The following is a 27,445-nucleotide window of genomic DNA, read 5'->3' as shown; positions in this document are numbered from 1 at the left end:
TTCCTTCTTCGTAGTAAGATATCGCTTTTCTTTCCTGGGAATCCTTTTTCTAATTCCTTATCAAGGTTTGAATTTCTTCCCTAGCGATGCTTGCTTATTAAGCAGCGAATCCAGTTATAGAGATAGAGTTGCCATTTATCCAATCTGGTATTAGTTGTCAGACCCGTTGGAGGTGTTTTTGTTTTGCTTTTAAAAGCCGGATGTGCCTCGACCGATGAAAGGTCAATGACATTAAATACCAATGGAGGTCCGTCCGTTTCTGGCGGCGGATTTATCCTGAAGTGTGCCCACGTTGAGGTTTCTGGGGCTTCTGTGAGCACGACCAGAACCGCTGCCCAACGGAGTCCTCAAAATGTTCCTTCGCCGACGTTGCTGGGGCTTCTGTGAGCACGACCAGAACTGCTGCTCAACGAAGTCTTGTCCAATACAAATTGTCGGAAAACTGCCCGATAGCGAAATCTCTTGCACGTAGATTCAGCTGGCACAGCTTCCTTGTTGCGGTCCTTCCGTCAATCTTGCTTTGTTGAGGATTCTTGGGCTTCTTTGAGCAAGACAAGAACTGCTGCCCAACACAGCTCTCTTCAATAGAGTTCAATCAGTTTTGATTCGTTGAGGTTTCTGGGACTTCTGTGAGCGCGACCAGAACTGCTGCCCAACGGAAGCTCTTTTTAATAGAGTTGATGTTGGTCGCCTTGTTGTCCAACCCTTACAATCCAGTTGCGTCCTCAAAGTGTGTGATCCTATATTAAGGATCACGTCGGGGTCACTAAAAATATGTTGTTGTTTGTAGAGTTAGCCCCTAGTAATAAACTAGTAGCTTAGTATTTTACTATAGGTACTTGAACCAAGTGTAATTCGGAGGAGCTGAAAGGGAATGTGAGATCAAAGCTGCACGAGTGTTCCTGTGTTTCTGTCTGTTTATTGATTGAAATGCAGGGGTTTATATACAAAATTGAGAATGTGCGTATGTCTAATTATTACTAATAAGTGATTCTTAAAATAAATCGATGCTGGGGTGTTGTTGGCAACTAGCTGAATCGGTGTAGGTAGATGTGGCACCCGGTTGGTGGTTGTTTTGTGCAAATGCGCGGCCGCTATTCTAACAATAGCTGCTTGCGTTGGCTTCACATGCACACGTGTGGCCCATGCGTAGCTCATGATACGGTCAAGTGCGTGTGACATTGACAGTACGATGAACTTCAGCGATGTGGGGCATATATGAACACCAACATCAATGTTAACGACATAGAAATAACCAATCAGTTTCTGATATTAATCTGTTGAGCTTATTAAAATCGCCTTTCCGAAAACAACGGCGTGAACTTTTATGAGTCAGTGAGGGAGATGCTTTAGGTTCCTAAAGAGAAATCGATATTTTAATAGTAGGGTAATGCGGATCTTCGGGAATAAATAGAGGTGAAGATCTAGAGATTACAGCATCTGTGCCCTCGTTTACAAAAATTAGGTCAAGCAGTCTGTTTAGGTTATTAAATTAATTTGAATCAAAGACAATTCAAAGAGAGAATCTAGAAAGTCATGATGAGATGAGGGAATAAGGTTATTAATACCATTGAGAAAATCCCAGGCAATATTTGGCAGATTGTAATAACCGACCACAATGAGGGCGTCATTATCCTGTAAAGAAGAAGAGACTTCGCTGATATAAGAGCAAGTGATAAATACAGCATGGGAAGATAGAATTACTTTAACAGCAATAAATTCTACTTCAGCACTCATATTTACACAAACAAGTTCTGATCGAAGGATGGATTTGACTGCGATCAGTATACCACCACCACTACGATTTGGGCGATCACGCCTATAAATGGTAAAGATATTTTTCAGAATTCAGTCAGAAACAGAGTCATTTAACCATGTTTCTGAAAATGAAATAATGTCAGATTCGAACTCTATGCTGTCTTTAAATAAGTTTTTAAGCTAAGATAAAAGACCTCTAACATTTTGGTAATGTAGGGTAAGCGGAACGTGAACATGGTCTAGTTTTCTAAGGCATTACTAGTAGTAGGTTGAAAAGAGGGGGCAACAGGCAATGAAACATGAGCTGGTTGAGTTCTTTTTCTTTGTTTGAACTCATGAAAATCATATAAAAAGGCAAAAATTTAGGGTTACAAATGATAGGAAACAATTCAACGGAGACATTAATTTTGAACGACGCTATTTCGCGAGGTTCGGAAAAATTAAATTTAGAAATTGAAACAATAGCAGAAGTTTTGCTAGCGATATTAGTTTTAATGAATTCGCAAGTCGTATCAGCGGATAACCTCGATACAAACACTTGTTTCCGAGGGCCACGACACTAGGAGGATTGGGAGCAGAAGCTGCAACCTCCGCCACTTTAGGCGTTGTCTGAAACGCGTGCAGACCTTTTTGAAGCAGTACTCAAAACTGCTTTGTCATTGTTCGCAGGCGGAATGTTAACCAATTGGTTAAATTGGTTGTTAACTTCAATTGGAGAAGGCCATCAAATATATTGAGCCAGAAGGGATAGATGGGGGAACATTTAAAAATTACGAATCCAACCGGCGTTTTGCTGGAGACTCAAATTTATACTTCCTTAGCAAGGCAATACCCAAATCGAAATCGCTGGTCAGTTTTTTTGAAATCTTATGCAATTTTACAAATATAAGCATCCTTAATAATGCAAGATTTTTTGCTGCAAGCTATATGCAAAAACAAATTTTAAAATCCCAATGTGGCTAAAAACGGTGTAAAGTTCAAGATAAACAGACTGAAAACACGAGAGAGGCTACTGGCAGCAAAAAGCAAAAGCTCTAGCACAAGAAATGTTAGAGAGCGAAACACAACAAAGTGCGTGAGCGCGATGCAGAAAAAGAATAAAGCACAAGCAAACTCACACACTCAATTGTTAAATAAATTTGTACAAATTTCTACAATTTCAACAGAGCAACTATGGTTAATAGTAGTAAAATAATAAAAGTAATGTATCAATGGGATAATAATTATTTATTATTTGTTCTGCGTCGAGCTTAACAACTAATAACGAATTTATTGTTCCTCCATTTGAAGAACTTCTTTTATCGTTTAAAATTAAGTGAAGCGATGAAAATACCATTTCAACGGACACCTGAGTCGCCGGTGTAGCCAGCACAACATGTGCGTGAGAACACAGGTGCTCTCCAGAAATAAAAATGGCTTTCCGTCTGTGGTCACAATTTTAAGAAATCAACTTTCAGCCATTTTGGATCAGGAGCTACAGCACCATTTGGATCCGATTACACACCACCACGTCGTGTCATATATTGCAATTGTCATTTCAATTGTGATTGTTGATACCGCATACCAAAGGAGAAGCCGACAAATATCACACTGGATGAGTTCTGTCGGCAACCAGAAGAAACCCTGCACGCTTTCACTGTTGACATAAGTGAAGGTTAAAGAAATGTTTAATGGCCAGGAGTATGTTGGTGATTATCTATGTCCCATACTTAGGAAGTTCATTGTATTGTATCATTGTACATATCATGAGCTAGGCATGGGCCACGCATGTGCACACGAACCCAACAGAGGCATATATTTCTAGCTATTGTTAGAATAGCGGCCGCACATGTGCATAAAATAACCACCAACCGGCCGCCACGTCTGTATTTTTTTTTTAAATTCCTTTTTTTTGGAGAGTACAGGTTATTGTAGGGTTTGCTCGACTGTAGCATTTTTTCTTGTTTATATTGCCATTTTATTTCAGTCCTTCTTGTAACTCTTTCAGTGTGTACATATCTACATTAAAACTAGAGATGGAACATTTTAAACAATAACGACATGATACGTTCCTAACGAATTGTTTACATATACAAGGAGTGTTCCAGAGTAAACAGAACAAATGGTTTTTTCGGCAAAATCAATTTATTTTATTTAAAATAATCTTCTTCAATACAGCTTTTTGCACGATCCAAAAGCATGTCGAACGAGTGTTTTAGCTCGTTGGCCTGTATGGTCGCCAGTATGTCGGTGCAAGCCTTTTGAATGGCCTCTAAGTCTCCATAACGCTTTCCTTTAATGGGCAAATGAAATTTTCCGAAAAGGTAGAAGTCGCACGGTGCCATATCAGGTGAATACGGTGGAGTGGTTAATGGTTAAAATGTGATTTTTGGTCAATCGCGGAGGCACTCGTGTCACGCTTCGACGCATGGCAGAGACGGGCCCACTTCGGGCCAAGACTTAACAGCAGCGCCAAAAAAATAATTGCGCCGTTAAACTCAGCTTTTCTTTACTTCACTTTATTAGCCTTCAATGCCGATCAAATCAGGAAGATGTCCCAAATACATAAGGATTTTAATTAAATGATCCGCATTCGCGGAGAACACAACCGTGTTGGTCCAGATCCAACCAGGAAGAGAGCAACCCCTTAAAGATAGTTGCGGCTGAAGCCTTGAAGTTGGCTCCAGCAGTGTGGATCGTGTAAAAACTGCTGTTTGTAGGTGGCACATGTGGATGTATCGATAAGCACAAATCGAATTTTCAACTATGCATTACAGTATTTTTACTTCTCTTTCCCACCTGTGATCCACAATTGTGCGAGGGAAAAATACATAAACTGCTGTAGCATCGAAACTGTATCAAACGTGACAGTTTCTTCCCTTTAGGAAGCATTTTTTTTTTATCTTGGCAGCAGCGTCTGAATGAGGACACAGTCGGCGATTTACTCCGAACAGCCCATTCCGTGTAGTGAATGTGCGCGTTCATCTTAATCCAAAATTCTCGCAATTTAGCAGTCGACCCAGCATCTACTTTCTTAAACTTCAGAAACTCAGTAATACGTACCTGGAATATAAGAATTGGATATTGTTCATTGTCTTTGCTATACGAATGCAAATGCTGCATTTCCATGATTCGAAAATGGCTTGCACGATTAAATCTTCAGCCGAGCATTTACTGACGAAGCAAGGATAATACGCTTTTAATGTACTTTCCTTCTTGTGCTCACACGGCACTGCAGAAGAATAAACGCTGCCAATGTTTAGTGCAGTGTCCTAATACGGGGAAAAGCAGCAATGCACAATGAAAGTATAGCAAAACTGTCTCTCGTGCCAATGTCTGCACAGAGCAATGGCGAATGATCGCACCAAAACAATGGCACATGGCAAAACTCCCGCGTTTTATACAACCAACTGTGTACATACATAGGTACACTGATGCTAACTTCTTCATTCACTTAGCATGGTGCACTTAATAATAGTTTTTATACTCTGTTCATGAAATGTACATTATATTAGATTTACGCGACCCGGACAGGCAGAAGGAGGCGTGGCAGACCCCACAAAGTATATATATTCTTGATCAGCGTTACAAGATCGATATGTTCAAAACGCTAAGCAGTTTTACAATTTTTGAGGCGCAAACGTAAATCTTTAGCTTTGCCTTGTTCTTGTCGACTTATTCGCTAAGTTTTTTCAGTGAACTTATTCACTTATTAGTTTCAATGGTGATTCATACCTTTATACACCTATAAATTTCAGTTCCTGCATTCTGTCAGGTATTAAGTCAGTCAAATCTTCCTACTCTCATCATATCATATAACGATCCTCTCTGCCACACTCGTTTGCAGGATGATCTGAACTGCATGCAGAGATGGTCTTGGTTAACCAATTGAACCTTAACTGCTCTAAATGCAAGCTTATATCGTTTTATCGGTCCAGACCTCATTTTGTCACCTATACGACAATGACAATGAATTATTGCAACGTATTTCTACTGTCGAAGATCTAGGAGTACTTTTTGATTCAAAACTGAACTTCAATCTTCACATTTTTTCTATTATAAGCAAGGCTAAGGGCGTTCTTGGATTCATTAAACTTTGGTCCAAAGAATATAATGATCCCTATACCACTAAACTACTTAACAGTTCACTGGGTCGGCCTATTAAAATACTGCTCATGCATTTGGTGTCCACAGTGCCTAACGCATCAGGATCGAATTGAGTCTTTTCAGAAACAATTCCTCCTTTTTTCTCTTCGCGGCTTAAACTGGTATCCCCACCTTCGTTTGCCGCCTTACTCGAGCAGACTTTTGCTTATTAATCTTCCTTCATTGGCTAATCAGAGGACTGTCCTTGGAGCTGTATTTCTCCATAAACTAATTGCCGGTAGTGTTGATTCTCCTTTAATATGAGGTCGTATTAATTTCTCAGTTCCTTCCAGAACGACAATAAATTATCTTCCCCTTTTTCTTAGTAGGTGCATCGATTATGCATCGCACAATCCTTTAATTGTTTTATGCTCATCTTACAATGAGTATTTTCACCTGCTCTCTACTGAACTGTCCCTTCCTTTAATAAAAGCCTCTCTTTTCAGCCATCTTCGGAATCTCTGACCAGGATAGGCTGTGAGACGGGGCATAGCTTGACGGACTGGCTAAAAAGTCTTCCCTTACGCTGATCAAGAATATATATACTTTGTGGCGTCTGCGACGCCTCCTTCTGCCTGTTACAAATTGTTACATCCATCCGGATGCCCGGATGAATTTATAAATGTCTATCGCCTTTCTTTTTGCTAGTGCCGAAAGATTTGGGAGGAGGCCATATCCTAGGGAAACTATATTTCCTCCTCTTCTTCGTCTCTACAACTTCCAAGTCTAGCGGTATGGGAGCCCACCAGCCAGTGCCCCGTGATGGCTCTGATTACAGCTGAGCATTGGCTTCTACTCAGTTTACAGAGTTCTAAGGTCCGTTTCCTATCGCGGATTGACCACGTTTTTGTTTACACGTTAGAAATCTATATAAGTAGTTCTATTCTGCGTTGTACTAAGCCATTAATATAATTCTGGTATGTTTTTTAAAATTTCGTATGTCTCTTTGCAGATTCAAATTTTTTGGAATATCAGGGTCCAAGCTTTTCTCTGGAACCACCAAATACAATTGAATTTATGAACACAGTTGGAAATACAGTCAATTGTATAGCATTGGGCAATCCAGAGCCAATTCTGCAATGGTTGGATAAAGAAAACAATCCCATTACTTCAATAGCTAAGGTAAGAAGATCGAAGAATATAGATGCACTAGCAGGTCTTGCCCGTCATTCCTGCGCCAAGTATTTTTGCTTACAAATTTAAGCTTATTTACAATGTCTAATTTCACTTCCGACACTCTCGAAGTTTCTCAAGGTGTTACCAAATAGCTAATTTCTTTGTCACGTTCCGAGAGCTAGTACAATACATACTGTGTATGGTTTTACGTACATACATACATGTATATGATGTTCAGGGCAAGTATTTCCTAGAATTAAAAGCTCCATAATTTGGAAAAGGTATTTGATCAACCTATTTAACTGCACGACATTTAATGGATCATACACATATATGTATGTATGTATGTATATACCTTCATTATCGTAATTATTTCTTCTACTCTTTAATACAAAAATTACAAAAATATGAAAGGAATGCTAAAGTCGAGGACATGTTCATGGACATGTTCATGTACAGTTTCAAAAGCATACATTTACATCAGAATCGTGTCTCTGCGTGTTTATATGCGTGTATATATCCAGCATAAAGTTAAAACAAAGCAGCAGCAACAACAACAGTTGCGTGCAGCAGTGCGTGCAGAGTTACAAGCAGAGCATGGCTATAAATTTCTACAGATTTCACCTATCATAGCGAAACTTGGCATACAGACACATAATCAATAACGGGATGTAGTTACCAAATTTTAGTTCGAAATTCCAAGAATTACGGGAGTTTTGGAAAAAAACACGAATTTCGGGGGAGTGGGGGAGTGTATCAGAATAAAAAAAACAAACTTGACCTGTCTAGGGCTCAGGGGAACCTGGATACCAAGTTTGGTAATTCTAGCTCTTGTACCTTCTGAGATCCTATCGACTCGACTTGTCACCCTGATCAATAATATATGTGGGGTCTACCACGCCGCCTTCTGCCTTAAACAAACTATTTTATATAAATATATAAAATACATAAATACATAAACATGTTTTTTTTTCGTATTTTATTTAAAACTGTCCATCATAGACAATCATTAAATTGGATAAAGATAAACTTCACAGTTTATTATTTCATTTAGAATGTGGCTGTAGTATCCGGCTAGTCCCTGGGGAGGTCCAGAGGATGGGTCCTGAGCAGCCTCCTGGTCCGTTCGCTGTTGTCCAGCAAGTTCATCGCCAAGTTGTTGGGGTGGTCATGTAGCCTCTGCATGTACCGATTGCTGATTTTCTTAACTTCGTCCTTCACCCAAGGGAAGCTGAGGACTTCATGAATAGTGTCGTTGTCATGCAGAGGATGAGCGCTGGTGGCGATGCGGAGAGCTTTGTTCTCGAATGTCTGTATAATTCGGACATTTGTTTTACAGGCGGTGCCCCACAATTGGATCCCATATGTCCAGATTGGCCTGATGATCGCTTTGTATACAAGAAGCTTTGATGACGTCGGCAGCTTGGATCTCCTACCCATCAGCCAGTAGAACGCTTTAATGCGGTCTTCTGCCTGGCGGCGCTTCTTCTGCAGGTGCGGTTTCCACGTTAGCCTCCTGTCGAGGGTGATGCCAAGATATTTGGGAGTGTCTTTTTCTGGGATTGTAATATCATTGAGGCTAACTGTTGGGCAGTTGCCGGAGCGGGTGGAGAAGGTGGTGGCGGTGGACTTATTGCTGTTAACAGAGATGTTCCACTTCTTGTGCCACGAGTTAAGCAGATGGAGTTGCTCTTGCATTAACTGGGAGGCCTCTGCCTGCTACGGTGAGGAAGGCCGTGTCGTCGGCATTGTGGCTACCATAATGTTGGGGCTCAGTAGCACCGGGAGCTCGGCCGTGTAAACATTGTACATAAGCGGGCCGAGGACGCTTCCTTGGGGGACACCAGCGCGAACATCTTTGAGACCTGAGCGGGCTTCTCCACATTTGACGGCGAACCTTCGGCCTTCCAGGAATGACTTCAGGAAGTAGGGCTGGGGCAGGCCGGATTTAGGGGAATGTGGATACAAAGTTGGATTATTCTAGCTCTTGTTCTTTCTGAGATCCTTGCTTTCATACAGACGGACATGACTATATCGACTCGACTTGTCACCCTGATCAATAATATATATACTTTGTGGGGTCTGCCACGCCGCCTTCTGCCTTAAACAAACTATTTTATATACATATATAAAATACATACATACATAAACATGTGTCTACATAAAATACGTGTGGGCTAGTAGTTTCTACAATTAAACACTGTAAAATTTAACAACGACGTACATGCAGTCCTCACTTACAAGTGCAACTTATTCCTAAAAAGCGGGACTGAGCCTGTGAATATTTAATTTTGATTTAAAAACCGGGATGTCCCTCCAAAATCGGGACGTCTGGCAACGCTGATATGTACATATGTACATTTTATTTTTTGATGCAGTAGCTATCTATCCTCATATGCATGTACATACATATACATACACTGTATTCAATTGTACAGTTCAACACTTATCCATATGTGTTTATACTCTGTACATGTAATGTACAAGAGTATATTAGGTTTGCGGGAGCTGAAAAATGTAACAGACAGAAGGAGGCGCGACATTCCTACATTCGGCCATCCAACATCCTCATTCGCCTCGAATGATGGACCCCACTTCTTCATATATTCAGCACCCGTACTTGTATTGTTGGGACCCTCATCATCCCCGATCTTCTCTACCAAATACCTGCCATATCGCAATTTTCTAACTATTCGATAAGGACCTAAATACTTCTTTTTATACTCTGTACATGGGGTCAGCCACGCCTCCTTCTGCGTGTCACATTTTCAGCTCCCGCAAACCTAATATACTCTTGTACATTTTATGTACAGAGTATAAAAAAATATATATAAAAAAATTTAATTATTTAAAAAAATTGAATTAATTAATTAAATTAATAAAAAAAATTATTTAATACATACATAGAAGACACGTTTATGTTCAGTTTTAACAGCATACATTTACATCACGTACCTATGCGTGTTTATATGCGTGTATGTATGCAGCACAAAGTTGAACCAAAGCAGCAACAACAACAACAGCTGCGGACAGCGCAACAAGCAGAGCATGGGCAGCGATTCTATTTATGGCTATAACTTTCTTCACAATAGACCTATCATGATGAAACTATGGCATACGGACACATAAGCACTAACTGGATGTAACTACCCAAATTGATTTCAAAATTCAAAGAATTACGGCAGTTATAAGAAACAAGAGAGAACGCTACAGTCGAGAAAGCCTGACAGTGAAATACCCTGTACCGAGGTAAACTTCCGACACTGAGGTATATGCGCTTCTAGCAGAAGCAAACAGAGAAAGAAGAAGAGCGAACTTGTTGCTGCAGTTTGGGGGGTTGCACTGGAGAGAATTTGTTTCGCTAATAACAACATAATAATAACAATAGTAATAACAACAGTAGATAATTATATATAAATTATGTCTGCAAAGTTTGGTAAATGTAGCTTTTGAAATGTGGACGGTATTGACAAAATTCTGTAGGGGGGGAAAATTCCAAAAAATTAAAATAATCTCGTCCTTTCTCGGACATAGGAGAATCTGGATACCAACTTTGGTTATTCTAGCTTTTATAGTTTCTGAGATCCTTGCGTTCATCCAGACGGACAGACGGACGGACATGTCTAGATCGAAGTTGGCATCCAGATTCTCCTAGGTCCGAGTAAGGACGAGTTTATTTTTTTTTTTTTTAATTTTCCCCCCCTTCCCCCGCTGCAGAATTTCGTCAATAGCGTCCACATTTCAAATGCTACCTAAACCAAACTTTGCACACATAATTTATAAGTAATTATCTACTTTTGTTTAAAATTTTTTCCAATTCTGTCTAAGAAAAGTTATTAGCGAAACAAATTCTCGCCAGTACAACCCCCACAAACTGCAGCAACAAGTTCGCTCTTCTTCTTCCTCTTTTTGCTGCTGCTTTGGGCGCATATAACTCAGTGACGGAAGTTTACCTGGGTACAGGGTATTACACTGTCGGGCTTGCTCGACTGTAGCGTTCTCTCTTGTTTAAAGCTCGTTTTCCCCCGTTGGAGCTAGAATTTTCCAAAAGCCTTTCATAGTGTGCTCCTACACTATGATGGATACTATGAAACGATACTTGAGTCCAAATTTAAATTCACATTTGAGTCTTTTCGTGTCATATTGAGTCAATACGGCCACGCACAAAATTGGAATATGAAACACGGCACTCGTGTCAATGCCGTGCAGCGATGAGCCACGATCAAAAAGCACTGGCACCGATACCATCAAAATATCGAAGTTTGAATGCAATAAGCAGAATATTTAAATAATGAAATCGAATTATTTATTGAGATCAATAAGAACAAATCATATACATACATACATACATACATCTGCCCGCAATGCGAAGCAGAATATGCGTAGCTCCGTTATTCGGTTTCTGCTTTACTATCGCTTACGCAGTCGTTGCCTAGCGACGGTAACTGTAACATTTTGGCGTTTTGCCTTTGCAATTAACATTAAATGGTCAAAACGAAAGAAGAAGAGCGAGCTAATGACAATCAAACAACTGTGTTCGATTGCTCAATGTATACATTAAAACGAATGTACATACACGAACTGTTACTTATTGTGTGTGAGTGTGTGTATGTGATGTCCCCAACTATTTGATATTTGTTGTTGCTGCATAAAGTTATTAATGAAAACACTAATTCCAAATGCACTAAACAAAGAAAAAATTACTTTTAAAAATGTTATATTATATAATTTTCAATTAATTAACATTTCTTGCTCTGTCAGTGCAAGACGAATGTACATACATACATATGTAGATACATATGTATCTATGGACATTCACACATTAGTGTCTCACATTTTGCTTTGACTATTTCAATCGTTTGCACGCAACTACACGAACAGCTGCTTGGATGTGTGTGTGTGTGTGTGTGTATGTATACATAGTTGTCCCCAACTGATATTTTGTATTGTTTGTTCTCCCTGCTTTTGTAAAATGCATATTTTGAAAATCCTTGAATGCAAAGTTGTAGATTTAGTTACGTAGATTACATTATCCAAATTTTAAATCGATCGGACTAAATTTATAACACACTCTTTTCATTTGAAATAGTGAATAAATATTAAAACCCCAATAATTCAAGCTCCAACACAAATTCTATTCTTTAATTGATTTTAGAAACTAAGTTTTAAGTCGATCGGTTGAAAAATGCGGATTTTTCAAACAAACTTTGGAGCTCGTTTTCCCCCCTTTGGAGCTCGAATTTTCCAAAATCCCTTCTTAGTGCGCATCTACACCATGATGGGATACTTGGGCCCAAATTTCAGCATCCTAGCTTTTACCGTGTAGGCTGTGGGCTGTAGACGCGGTTTGCTTTTGTGTCCCAACATTTTTTTACAGGAAAACTCCCATATTTTAGGCCCGAAAAAAAATATCAAAAAACCAAGTATACAGTTTTTCTTGGAATTGTTCTGAGAGTATACAAAGTTAGAGTTAATCAGATGAAAACTGTAGATTTTTCATACAAACGTTGGATCCTGTTTTCCCTTCTTAGTGGGGACCTAGACTATGATAGGATACTTGAGTCCAAATTTCAGCTTCCTAGCCTTTAGCGTTTGGGCTGTGCGTTGATCAGCAATCAGTCAGTCAATTAGTCAGGACAAACTGTTTTATATATATAGATGTATACATACATACATACATACATATATACTTCCATTTCTACAAGTTTATATAATATAGTATAATATAGTATATATATATAAACTTGTATAATATATATATATATATATATATATATATATATATATATATATATATATATATATATATATATTGGATGCCGCGGGCAGCGGTTGGGCAGCGGTTGGGCAGCGCTTGAGCAGCGCTGGAGCAGCAATATACTTATGGCTTTAACTTCTTGTTAAATCGGTTTATCATAATGAAACTTGGCATACGGAGGTATTTGCAAAATTTTAGTTGGAAATCGCGATTTTTATGGGAGAGGGGGGAGGGAGGGAAATTCCAAAAAACACATTTTCTGCATATTCATATAAGGCACCTTGGACTTTAAATTTTATATTCCTAGGTCTTATAGTCTCCGAGATATAGGCGATTATATGAACGGCGTTACGTTAATTGCATAGCAATTCCATCTATGTGAGTGTATGTATGTATATACTCGTATATTCGTGTATGTGTAGACATGCAGTCAACCAAAGCACCAACATCAACAACAGCCGCGGGCAGCGGTTGGGCAGCGCGATGGCAGCTGAGAAATTTATTGATCAGTTTGCTGGGCATCATAGATAGCCTGCGCATCAAAACTGCTCGACATGTTAATGCGTGAGAGTGCATCAGCAACGACATGTCTGGAAGTGTGGACGATTTCTGTGCTGTAGTTCTTTTCCGCTAGACTTAGCTTTCGGGAGAAGAAATTGACAGGCGCCAGACATCAAAATCCAGTTGCTCGAGAGGGGAGCCAATTGCAGTATCCGATGCATCAGTTTTTAAGGATAGTTGAGCTGACGGTGCGAGGAATGCTGCTCGCACTGCACTCTTTATTCCTTGTTCAAAATTTTCCGGACTTTTTCACGCTTGTCGTTCTTTGTTGCACCTTTGAGATACTCAGTAAGCATTGGCATATCTGTGGGTTAATGCTTAGACGGTTTTTGCGTAGTATTTCAAACGTTGTTGAAAGATGTTGGAGCTGGAGTATTCGATTATGTCGTCATTGTAACAGCCGACAAAAGAATGTGACGTTGGAGGGTTTGAGCTGCATTTCACAGGCCTGGCGGCATGCCAATAATCTCAAACAGTCCAAAAGGAGTCCTGACAGCGGTTGTGCTGGTTGTGCTGCAGTAGCTCTGCGCGTTGATTGTGGAATTGTTGTAGAGTTTTACTTCAGCTTGGTTGACAGTCAAGTGATGGGATCGATGAGGCGTTTGCCTTTGAGATCGATTAATAAGCCGTTATACGTGAGGAAATCAGCACCAATTATCGCTGACTGCATGTTGGTCATTATGAAGAACCAGTTGAGCTTCCGTCGTATGTTGAGATCAAACGATATGTTTATGGTGCCGTATGTGTCAATAACTGAGTGTTGGCAATATATAATTTGAAGTCGCCTTTTTTATATTGGCTCTTTTTTATTGATATCGGTATGAGTGATATGACTAAGCCCGGCTCAATTAGGAATTTAAAGTTGATAGAACGGTCACAGATATGAAGCCGATATTCTTTGGTAAGACGGGCAAACGGATTTTCGCTGTAATCGACCACCTGTATGGATGACAAATTTTTATACCCTGTACCCAAAGGGTACAAGGGTATATTAGTTTTGTGCGAGTGCACATGGAACACACAGAAGGAGGCTTGGTAGACCCCACAAAGTATATATATTCTTGATCAGCATGACAAGCCGAGTCGATATAGCCATGTCCGTCTGTCCGTCTGTCCGTCTGTCTGTCCGTCTGTCTGTCCGTCTGTCTGTCCGTCTGTCTGTCCGTCTGTCTGTCCGTCTGTCTGTCTGTATGAACGCAAGGATCTCCGAAAGTATAAGAGCTAGAATAACCAAACTTGGTATACAGATTCTCCTGAGACCGAGAAAGGACGAGTTTGTTAATTTTTTCTGATCCGCCCCCCCACTCCCCCCCTATTAACGATTTTCTATAACTCCCGTAATTCTTGGAATTTTGAACTAAAATTTGGTAGTCACATTAGGTTAGTAATTATATATCCGTATACCAAGTTTCATTATGATAGAATGATCGGAAAGAAAGTTATAGCCATATAACCAGGCCCAATGCACACATACATACATATGTACAAGTACACAAACACGCATAAGGCACGATTCTGATGTAAATGTAAATGTATCTATGCATGCATGGAATATTTTATATTTAATTTAGTTAATTAATTAAATTAATTTAGTTAATTAATTAAATTAAATTAATTAATGAAATAAATTAAATTAATTAATTTAATAAAATTAATTTAATTAATTTTTTGTGGGGTGGTACAGGGTATTTAAGAGTTGAGCCTGCTCGACTTTAGCATTCCTTTCTTGTTTAGTTTGTGATGTTTCCAAACAGGGTTGTGTGCAACGGCGTGCATTACCTCAAAACTTTCCCTGATAAAAGCACAGGCGTGATGCTTTGGCTGAAAACTGTGATTCCTAAGAATGTTTTGTTGTTTGGCGCGACTTGTTGGCGGAAAACTCCTTCTAAAGTAAGGCCAGAGTGGTTTTAATGCCCACGATGTCGCGCATAAAATCGTCCAGACGATCATTTGATGTGGTCGTTGGAGGACGTTTAGGATGACGTTGGACCACTGTATAGTGTAGTCACCATAACGTAGGACCCAGCCTCATCTTCCATAAGTACATCGGCCAATGCTGTTAGCTCTTCGATTGAGGCTGAGCGTAGTAGCTTAAAGCCGCGCTGCACATGTAGTGGTAGTAATGAGAGCCAGCGTACGCGTATGAGATCACTACAACCATGTTCGCTTGCAAGCATTGTCATTTGACGTAGTAGATGTGATGGTTTTTTATCTCCCAGCTCGAGCTCTGATATTGCGGTCTTCAAATTGTCGCATTTATTGGCCAAGGGAGGTTGCGTTAATACATCAGTAAGTTCAGACATAATATCTGTGTCCATTGCGCTATTATGCGTGTATTATCGGCCGTAATGCGGTTGCACTGAAATTGCGCTTAAACTTGCAAAAACCAAAGCTGCACACGATGCTTCCAAAATGGCGGCATTTTGCAGACGCTGTCTCAACTACCGGCGTACCGCTGCAGTTGCAGCAGTGTCAGGCAACAGCGGTGGCGCAATTACACTTTCCTGGTTATCCATCATATTGTATTTCAATTATATTGTTTGAGGGTTACAAAATCCGGGATCACCAATGTAGAAACCAGGTGATATTATTAGATGTACAGTGTGCATGTTTACAGTGCAGCCATCGGAACAAAAATGAGCACGCTATGAGCGCTAAAATACGTCCCTGGACACAAGCGTCTGTTTTCTACGATGCGGTGCTGCCAGATAGAACTGTGTCCGCACCTTACACATCTTATAATTTATTGAGATCATCTGCCTTCAATGCGAAGATATATACGTAGAGAATATACGTAGCTCCGTTATTCGGTTTCGGCTTTACTGTCGCTTACTCAGTCGTTGCCTAGCGACGGTAACATTTTTTGCATTTTGTCTTTGCAATTAAAAGATGTAGATGATCAAAAAATGTAAACGAAAGAATAAGAGCGTGCCAAGGACTTGCAGTTTTATAGCCTGTACCCAAAGGGTAAAAGGTTATACTAATTTTGTGCGAATATATGTAACACACAGAAGAAGGCGTGGCAGACCCCACAAAGTATATATATTCTTGATCTTGACGTCAAGGAGAGCCGATATAGCCATGTCCGTCCCTCCGTCTGTCGAATTTTTGGTTATTACATCCAGTTAGTGATTATGTGCCCGTACGTTAGGTTTCATCATGATGGGTAAATTCTGAAGAAAGTTATAGAAAGTTATAAATGAAATCGCTGTTTATGCTCTGCCTGCAGTTCTGACCGCAGCTCTGTGGCAGCAGTCGTTGTTGTTGCTGCTTTGACTTATTCCTGCACTGCACCCACGCATATAAATATGCATAGACACGATTAGGTAAATGTATTCTGTAAGAACATAAACCTATGTCTCTAATTATGTACATACATACATACACTTATGTACATACATAAATATATTTTTATACTCTGTACATGAAATGTACAAGAGTATATTAGGTTTGCGGGAGCTGAAAAATGTAACAGGCAGAAGGAGGCGTGGCAGACCCCACAAAGTATATATATTCTTGATCAGCATGACGAGACGAGTCGATCTAGCCCTGTCTGTCTGTCTGTCCGTCTGTCCGTCCGTATGAACACCTGGATCTCAGAGACTATAAGAGATAGAGACACCAAATTTTGCACGAAGATGCGTTATGTGTGTATTCTATACGAGTTTGTTTTATTTTTTTGATTTTCCCCCCCACTTCCCCCCTATGGGGGTTTTCCCGATTTTCCATTCGTATAATCGCCTATATCTCGGAGACTATAAGACCTAGGAACACCAGATGCCTTATGTGAATACGCAGAAAATGTATATTTTGGAATTCCCCTCCCTCCCCCCTCTACCCCGCAAATCGTAACTCCCGTAATTCTTGGAATTTCGAAATAAAATTTTGGAAATACCCCCAGTTAGTTATTATGTGTCTGTATGCCAAATTTCATTATGATAGACCGATTTAACAAGAAGTTATAGCCATAAATATATTTGCTGATGCAGCGCTGCTGCAGCGCTGCTCAAGCGCTGCCCGCGGCTGTTGTTGATGTTGCTGTTTGGTTGACTGCGAAAATGCTTACACAGACACGAATTGATGCGCATAGGCATACATACACTCACACAGACGCAATTGCTATGTAAATGTGCAATTATACACCCTTTACGTGAGTTCGAATACCGAGAGAGGTAAAATCGATCAAATTTTTTTTTTTTTATTTTCTTAATTTTTTTTATTTTCTATAATTATTGTAAACATATGTACAGAGTATTTCAAAGTCGGGACACCCGACTTTAGCTTTTTTACTTATTTTAAAATATATCTACTCGTCATCCTGATCAATAATATATATATTTTGTGGTGTCTGCCACGCATACTTCTATATGTTACATACATTCGCACAAAACTAGTATAACCTTTTACCCTTTGGGTACAGGTTATAAAAACAATGTATACTTTGTTTTGCAGCATTTTTTCTGAGGCATGAAAAAGGGGGGTTTTCCCGTGGAAAAATTGAAACACAATCAACACCCCACAGCACAAACGGTAAGAGCTAGGAAGCTGAAATTTGAGCTCAGATATTTTATATCTGGTATCCAGGGTCCCCTAAGTCCTAGGCAGGTCAAGTTTATTTGTTTATACCCTGTACAAGTGGGGTAAAAAGGGTATATTAGGTTTGTGCAAAGTATGCAAAGTATATATATTCTGAATCAGCATGACGAGAGAAATCGATCTAGACATGCCCGTCCGTCTGTCCGTCTGTCTGTCCGTCTGTCTGGATGGACGCAAGGATCTAGGAAACTATAAAGGCTAGAATAAGCAAAGTTGGTATCCAGATTCTCCTATGTCCGAGAAAGGACGAGATTATTTTAATTTTTTGGAATTTTCCCCCCCTACAGAATTTTGTCAATACCGTCCACATTTCAAAAGCTACATTTACCAAACTTTGCAGACATAATTTATATATAATTATCTACTGTTGTTATTACTATTGTTATTATTATTATATATATATATATATATATATATATATATATATATTTATATATATAAAAAAAAAAAATATATATATATATATATATATATGTTTCCAATTGTATTTATTTTGTGTGTGCATAACCTACCCATATGCTTTCACCTTAAAGGTTACCAGTAGGAAGGCATTTAAGGTATTTAAATGCACATTTTCTGTTCTTGACAAAAAATTGTTCAGTAGTCCGTTACATTTTTGTTCTTGCCAAACTATTTCGTTAAACGAACATGACCACTATAACTAATATTTTTTAAAGCTCGTTTTCCATCCTTTGGAGCTAGAATTTTCCAAAAGCCTTTCTTAGTGTGTCCCTACACTATGATGGATACTATGAAAGGATACTTGAGTCCAAATTTCATCTTTTACCGTTTGGGCTGTGCGTTGATCACCAATTAGTCAGGACAAACTGTTTTATATATAGAGAAACCGCAACGTTTTAAGATAGACTATGTGCAAAAAAAAGGGAAATAATTATAAGGGTATATCCTAATTTTAAATTCACATTTGAGTCTTTTCGTGCCATATTGAGTCAATACGGTCACGCACAAACTCGGAATATGAAACACGGCGCTCGTGTCAATGCCGTGCAGCGATGAGCCACGATCAAAAAGCACTGACAATTCTCATCTCAATTTGCTAGAGTAAAACTTTCGATAGTTGAAGCCACCGATAGCATCAAAATATCGAAGTTTGAATGGAATAAGCAGAATATTTGAATAATAAAATCTAATTATTTATTGAGATCAATAAGAACAAATCATATGCATACATACATCTGCCCGCAATACGAAGCAGAATATGCGTAGCTCCGTTATTCGGTTTCTGCTTTACTATCGCTTACGCAGTCGTTGTCTAGCGAAGGTAACTGTAAACTTTTGGTGTTTTGCCTTTGCGATTAACATTAAATGGTCAAAACGAAAGAAGAAGAGCGAGCCAATGAATTGCAGTTGTTGTTGTTTTTAGAGCATTATTTTTTTTACAATCAAACAACTGTGTTCGATTGCCCAATGTATACATTAATACGAATCTACATACATGCTATATTCATACACAGGCATACATATGTATGTTTCTCTTTACTTTTTCAACCGTACGTAGATCTTAAGGCTAGTAAAACAATGTGCAATATTCAAAAATATAAAAAAAGAAAATTCAATATAATAATCATAATTTATCATAATCATATTAGGGTTGAATTACAAAATTAAATCTGTATATGTAAAACAGTTTATCCTGACTGAATGGCTGACTGATTGGTGATCAATGCACAGCCCAAACTGTAAAAGCTAGGAAGCTAACGCCAACTTCATTCGTTGAATTCAAAATTTGAACTGAATTTATTATTGAAAATATTGCTTATTATGTACACAATTGTTGCTTAAGATCTACACTTATTTTCTACCTTCTACATATACTCTCTCTTTCTGCAGTTCCCTTTGACTTACTTGTGTTATAACTACTTGTCTTATGTAAATGTGGACTGTATTTCCTATTGGTGGTTTGAATCTGTGACCTGCATATGATATCGCTCTAATCGATACCATATGCTTACATATTTTATTTATTTATTTCAAGGATCGTTTTTCTTTGCACTCACTTGTGCGTGTACTGATATTTATGACCTGCGCAAATGACATATTTATCTAGTATTTGTGTCTGGTTTCAAAAAGGAAACTGCATTAACTTAACAACTTAAATTTTACGTTTTCACATAAAAACAATACCTTGGTATTTTCATGTTTCTATTTAAGCATTCTGCAAAGGGCCGGCAAAGGTTATGGCCTCCAGGTCTTACATATTATATTATATTTATTTATATTGGCATAACGTGTGTTTTATTTTAAACAACTATATCTACAAATTGGCATTCAACGATCTTCGAAATATAGAAGTACTAGCAGGTATTTCCCGTCAATATAATATAATGTAATGTTTCAAATTGTATTTATTTTGTGCGTGCATGACCTACCCATATGTTTTAACATTATTATCCGTTACATTTTTGTTGTTGCCAAAATATTTCGTTAAACGTACACACACATGACCAAAAGCCTTTCTTAGTGCGCACCTACACTATGATGGATACTATGAAAGGATACTTGAGTCAAAATTTCAGCTTCCTAACTTTTACCGTTTGGGTTGTGCGTTGATCACCAATCAGTCAGGACAAACTGTATGATATGAAACACGGCACTCGTGTCAATTCCGTGCAGCAATGAGCCACGATCAAAAAGCACTGACAATGCCCATCTCAATTTGCTAGAGTAAAACTTTGTAGAAACCAGGTATTTAACATATTGAGTTTATTAAACAATGTGGTGATATGATTAGATGTACAGTGTGTACGTTTACAGTGCAGCCACCAGAACAAGACTGATCACGCTATAAGCGCTAAGATCGCCTCTAAGGCTCGAAAAGTATATGACTCACGCGTATAAAGCAATATAAATTGTATTCCCATGTTTGTTTTCATGTGGAAAAATGCTTTTATTAGTATTTTTGAACATATTTTATAAAAAATCTTTATGATTCGAAGCCGCATTTCTGGTATTTCTGAATGTCAATGAAGCCCAATATATAATTTGTATATATTTTTAAATATTTCAGGTTAGACATATTTTGGCGAATAACTCCCTATATTTACCACCGTTTGAAGCTGAAGATTTTCGCCAGGACGTGCATTGGTCAGTCTATCGTTGTAGAGCAGCTAACAATATAGGCGCCATTATTTCTAGAGACATTGTCATCAAAGCAGGTAAGAAATATACCATAGTTATGCAGGCATATATCATGACTGTATAGTTGCGGCTTTGCGATGTAAGTAGCAATGGAAATAAGCAAATGCATGATGAAGATTTTATCCAAGTGAAAGGAATCCAATGACAACAGCACAAAGGGACTTTAGTGTTTGTTCAGTGCGTCGTGAGAAGAATCTACTCACATATCGCTTACTGAGCTCATAATGGCCTTAATTAGTAAACTTATTCTACAGTGAAACTCCCAGGACATCATTATTGTAGTTGATGCTAGTTCCTACATAGACAAATCTTTAACCAAATTAATCCAAACAAGATAGAACGCTACAGTCGAGCAAGCCCGACAGTAAAATAGCCTGTACTCTCCACAAAAAAGAAAAATTAAAAAAAAAAAAAAATTAAAAAAAATTAAATTATTAAAAAAACAAGAGAGAACGCTACAGTGGAGCAAGCCCGACAGTAAAATAGCCTGTACTCTCCACAAAAAGGAAAAATTAAAAAAAAAAAAAAATTTTTTAAAATTATATTATTAGAAAAAAGAATGAATGAATTAATTAAATTAAATTAGAATACATGCTTATGTTCAGTTTTAACGGCATACATTTACATCACGTACCTATGCGTGTTTATATGCGAGTATGTATGCAGCACAAAGTTGAACCAAAGCAGCAACAACAACAACAGCTGCGGGCAGCGCTGCCGACAGAGATGCAGGCAGCTCATGAGCAGCGATTTTACTTATGGCTATAACTTTCTTCAGAATTGACCTATCACGATGAAATCACGATGGCACACGGACACATTAGTACTAACTGGATGTACCTACCAAAATTGATTTCAAAATTCCGAGAATTACGGAAGTTATAAGAAAAAACACGAATTGCGGGGGAGTGGGGGGGTGCATCGAAAAAAAACTCAAACTCGTACTTTCTCGGTCTTAGGAGAATATGGAATATGCATTTGTAAAGTTTATAAGCTGTGATTTCTGGAAAGGAATGTTTTGCCGCCAGTGAGATTACAGACACTAATGCTTCAACTGAGGTATCTATGTCATCTTTGCAGTTAATGTTTGGGCAGCCATAAATATGGGAACTTACGTACTTCCTGTATTTAAGCCAATCTGTAATTAATCTAGAAATCTATAAATTCAAAAGTGTGGGCGTTCCGAGTACTATGGGTGGTCATAAAGGTGAAGAAGGATTGGCGAGTGATCCGATGAGTGATCTGAGCCTGTGGCACTCTTCTTGTAATAGCAAATCAATCAAGTCTGGTTGCTTCTTTGGATCTGCGGACCAATATGTAGGCAAGCCCGGAGAAATAAAGTCAAGCTTGTTTCGTGGTGTTATTATAGCGTTATATTGTTGTCTTTCTTTTGGGTTGTTGAGTCGGGATCCCCAATGTGTGTTTTGCATTGTAGTCCTCAGCTGCTATGAAGCGGTCACTTGGTAGGTCGAAGAAATGTACAAATTCTGTCTCAGAAACGGAGAAGCTCGGTGGGTAGTATGCTGCGGCTAGGCTTAAATAGCAGCTTTGTGTTTCGATATGAATTGTTGTGGCCTGTAGATAAGTTGTGGCAAATGTTGGTAACGGATAGTGCACGATGCGACGCTTTATTAGGATGCCAGTACCTCCATGAGCCTTACCATCGGGATGATTTATCGCGAAGAAGTTGAAGCCATTGAGAATGATTGAAAATTGAAAATGATTTGTGTTCCTTAGGTGAATCTCTGATATGAGCATGGCGTCAATAGCTCGCATTTGTGCTGTGAAATGCCATTCGCATTCCAGAAACATATTTTTAGAGAAACCATTTAATTAGATTTCTATTTGATAAGTAATTACAGGAGGAGTTTTTTATTGCGCAAAAGTTCCTGCATCGTTTGTTGCATTGCTACCATTGTACTTGTTAGAGTTGCCAGAATTGATTCAATTCCACTAGGCAATTGGGATGGGTTTGCAGTGGTATGTTGGACAGTAGTTTCTGGCCCCTGTTGCGATGTCTGACTATTCATTATTCCTGCAGTGGTTTGTTTAGAGACTGAGGCGTATGACTCATTGATGTTACTTAACGCCTTAGCAAAAGATACTCCTGGAATCGTAGTTGATGGTATGTAAGGCAAGTTTTGTCAGATGACTGGACTTCGAGCTGCGGATTTTTGTTGACTTAGGCGATTTTTTGACTCTTTGTATAGAGGGCAACCTCTATAGTTGGCAGTGTGGTTTCACCCACAGTTGCTACATTTTTTAGCAGAGGGGTCCTCCTTATTTACAGGGCAGAACTCATTGAGATGTACATCCCCGCAGGCAACACAGACTGCGAGTTGTGTGTCCATATTCTTGGCAGTTTCGTTCGTCCATTTCGTTTTTGTTGTTCCTCAACGGTACAGTAGATATTAGGCGAACTTCGTTTTTATTTATAGGCTTACAGTCAGGTGTCATTGGCATTGGTTGGGAAATTTTATTTCTATTTATTATGTTCATGGTCATTTTGACTTCAAAGCCCTTATCTTTAATTTCATTTTTTATATCGCTGACTGGAACTGTTTGCTCGATTCCTTTGGGTCTTGTAGGATCTTGTAATCCCTTTACTTTTAAGTTGGTAGGTGTAGTAGTTCATCTTTTCATCGTCGAGGTATTTGACCAGTGATCGATATTTATTTTCATCATGTTGTATTTTAGTTTAATTTATGCTACCCCTTTTTTTAGACGTAACATAGAATTTGTTCCCGCCAATTTTGGTAGTGAGTTTTTTAACTGATTCTGTACAATTTGCCTGACGCACATAAATAGGTGGCGGCTTTAGTTGCTTGGCTTTGGCTGTTTCGGCGTTATCTTCTTCAGTCTGTATTAACGCTTCATTAGCGCTTTGCGTATCGTCTTGTTGGTATTGTTGCTGTCGAGCACGATTCTGGCTCATTTTTTCTCTCAGAGCTCTCGTTGACATTACCTTATTTTTTTCACAAAATTTAATACGTTTTTCTTTGTGCTAATCACAATATATGATCAATTTACATGGGTCACACGAGCATAAGTGCCCATGCATACCCTGAGCGTATTTTCGCGAATTAATTTGGTTAATTTGACGTTAATTGCACTACAACACACGACGTAAAGTGGCCCAAAAGACAAATCTAGCGGGATTTAACTCAATAATTTTTTTATACTCTGTACATGAAATGTACAGAAGTATATTAGGTTTGCGGGAGCTGAAAAATGTAACAGGCAGAAGGCAGACCCCACAAAGTATATATATTCTTGATCAGCATGACGAGACGAGTCGATCTAGCCCTGTCTGTCTGTCTGTCTGTTCGTCGGTCCGTCTGTCAGTCTGTCCGTCTGTCCGTCCGTATGAACACCTGGATCTCAGAGACTATAAGAGATAGAGACACCAAATTTTGCACGAAGATGCGTTATGTGTGTATTCTATACGAGTTTGTTTTATTTTTTTGATTTTCCCCCCCAATTCCCCCTATGGGGGTTTTCCCGATTTTCCATTCGTATAATCGCCTATATCTCGGAGACTATAAGACCTAGGAACACCAAATTTTAGTCCCAGATGCCTTACGTGAATACGCAGAAAATGTATATTTTGGAATTCCCCTCCCTCCCCCCTCTCCCTCGCAAATGCGATTTTTTCTAACTCCCGTAATTCTTTGCAAATGCCCCCAGTTAGTTATTATGTGTCCGTATGTCAAATTTCACTATGATAGACCGATTTACCAAGAAGTTATAGCCATAAATATATTTGCTGCTGCAGCGCTGCCCGCGGCTGTTGATGCTGGTGCTTTGGTTGACTGCACACATGTTTACACAGACACGAATAGATGCGCATAGGCATACATATGTACACTGACACAGACGCAATTGCTATGTAAATGTGCAATTATAAACCCTTTACGTGAGTTCGAATACCGAGAGAGGTAAAATCGATCAAATTTTTTTATTTTTTTAATTTTTTTTAATTTCCATAATTATTGTAAACGTATGTACAGAGTACTTCAAAGTCGGGACACCCAACTTTAGCTTTTTTACTTGTTTAATTCAGAATTTTTATAGCCTGTACCCAAAGGGTGAAAGGCTATACTAGTTTTGTGCGCATGTATGTAACACACAGAAGGAGGCGTGGCAGACCCCACAAAGTATATATATTCTTGATCAGGATGAGAAGACGAGTCGATATAGCCATGTCCGCCTGTCCGTCTTTCCGTCTGTCTGTATGAGCGCAAGGATCTCAGTAAGTGCAAGAGCTAGGATAACCAAAATTGGTATCAAGGTTCCTATAAGCCCTAGGCAGAACGAGTTAGTTTATTTTTTCTGATACACCCCCCCACTCCCCCGCAATTCGTATTTTTTCTTATAACTTCCGTAATACTCGGAAATAAATTTTGGTAGGTACATCCAGTTAGTTCTAATGTGTCCGTGTGCCAAATTTCATCATGATAGGTCAATTCTGAAGTTATAGCCATAAGTAAAACCGCTGCTCATGAGCTGCCTGCAGCTCTGTCGGCAGCGCTGCCCGCAGCTGTTGTTGTTGTTGCTGCTTTGGTTCAACTTTGTGCTGCATACATACACGCATATAAACACGCATAGGTACGTGATGTAAATGTATGATGTTTAAACTGAACATAAGCATGTATTCTAATTTAATTTAATTAATTATTTTAATTAATTAATTCATTCATTTTTTTTAATAATTTAATTAAAAAAAATTTTTTTTTTAATTTTTCCTTTTTGTGGAGAGTACAGGCTATTTTACTGTCGGGCTTGCTCGACTGTAGCGTTCTATCTTGTTTTGTTTTATTATAATTTACAACACTCCTAAAAGCTTGGAAAAGCTTTTTCATGAGCTTTTCAATGCATTCCTGATCAACTGTGAACTGTCAAAGTGAACATATGTTCACCACGTGGCCTGCAAATATTTTGTGTCATTTTAAAACTTTCTTAGTTTCGAAGCTCATTTTCGCACCGATAACACAAACATACTGACACTTAAAACGCAATAACTTCACTTCCAATTGATGAAATGTCATGAAATTCGCACTGGACAATCGATAAAGATGGCAGATTCTAACGCACCAGTCGACATATATGAAATTATAAAGTAATTGATGAGTCGCCGTTTCTCATGCACGTCTTCTACACGTCGTTCGTCGTTATAGGGCGTACATATAGTCAGCGCTGGTGCTCGTCTTCTTTGGACCTTCACTTCACGTTGTAGGTATCATTGGGTTTTGCGCTGATAACTTGATATGGACCAAGGAACTTTGGCCGAAGCTTGAGCCCACCACCGAGCTGAGTCCTCTTCATAACATCTATATCGCCTATCTTATACTTTGCTGCTGGTTTTCTTCTTAAATTGTAGCTTTTCCGATTTTCGTTCTGCATTTCAAGGATGTGTAGTTTTGCTTGTTTTCGTAGATCATTTCTTTTGTCATTAAATTGCTGAATTAATTCGTCGTCGATAATTTCTCTTTTCTTGGTGTCAGATTTAATGCGCATTTCTGTGCCGGTGAGTAACTTGAATGGTGTTGTCTTCATGATTCTACAAAATGTAGAGTTGATAGTTTGCTGAACAGTACTAACGATTTTAAACCATTTGCTTTGGTCGTCAATAGATAACTTTGATAAAACTGCGATGAATGTTGAGCTCAACCTCTCAACTTGGCCATTGGATGTCGTTTTTGTCGTATAAAGCCGACAAACTTTGGTTAAGCTGTCTATCACTGTCAGTGTTTATAGTTTTTGTGTGTCGATTCGAGAGGACCTAGGAATTCAATATGGTACGTTTGAAGAAGCTGCTCCTCTTTTGACAAAGGATATAGTAAGCCTTTCTTTCTTCCCTGCTTTCTATTGGAAACAAAACATGGAACGCAGCAGCTTATACTTGTACATTTTTTGCTCAAGTTTCGGCATATAAAATTCCTTGCCTATAATTTCTTTTGTTTTCTTAAGTGAAAAATGACCGCGCTCGTGAGCTTTTTTAATAATTTATTTTTGCATGCCCACAGGTACAATAATAAGTTGGTTGTCTCCTACAAGTTTATGCAATAGGTCGTGGTTTAGAAAGTAATTATTGTGAGTCGACTTTTCAGCTAAAATGTCAATAATAGATTTTAATTCGTCATCCTGCGGCTGCACATATGTATTTCAGTTTGGTGTGCATGCTGCTTTCATTGATTATCATCACGGGGTAGCGACTGAGTGCGCCTGCATGGCGAATGCGTACGTCAGCTCGGTGTTCCAATTTGTATTCGTTGTAAAGAAGTTATTTTTCCAGCCGAGGTATAACTCAGCTGTCCAGGGTTCATTACAAGAAATTTTTAAGTTTGCGACGGGACCGTGTGACAAGAGGGA

At 38.8% G+C, this 27,445-nt stretch overlaps 1 protein-coding gene across 1 annotated transcript in view; it reads left to right on the top strand.

Annotated features, from left to right (window-relative positions):
* The window catches only part of LOC115630731 (Down syndrome cell adhesion molecule-like protein Dscam2), a 307,894-nt gene that overhangs the window by 55,035 nt on the left and 225,414 nt on the right, over positions 1–27,445 (top strand). Inside the window, exons 3-4 of the mRNA XM_030527385.1 lie at positions 6,836–7,005; positions 20,943–21,090. Of these exons, the coding sequence (XP_030383245.1) occupies positions 6,836–7,005; positions 20,943–21,090 (318 nt within the window). The remainder of the gene's footprint in view (positions 1–6,835; positions 7,006–20,942; positions 21,091–27,445) is intronic.

The sequence above is a fragment of the Scaptodrosophila lebanonensis genome, unplaced genomic scaffold (assembly GCF_003285725.1).
Source record: "Scaptodrosophila lebanonensis strain 11010-0011.00,11010-0021.00 unplaced genomic scaffold, SlebRS2 tig00001410-arrow-pilon, whole genome shotgun sequence".
NCBI lineage: Eukaryota > Metazoa > Arthropoda > Insecta > Diptera > Drosophilidae > Scaptodrosophila > Scaptodrosophila lebanonensis.
This window is presented reverse-complemented; position numbering and strand designations above follow the sequence as displayed.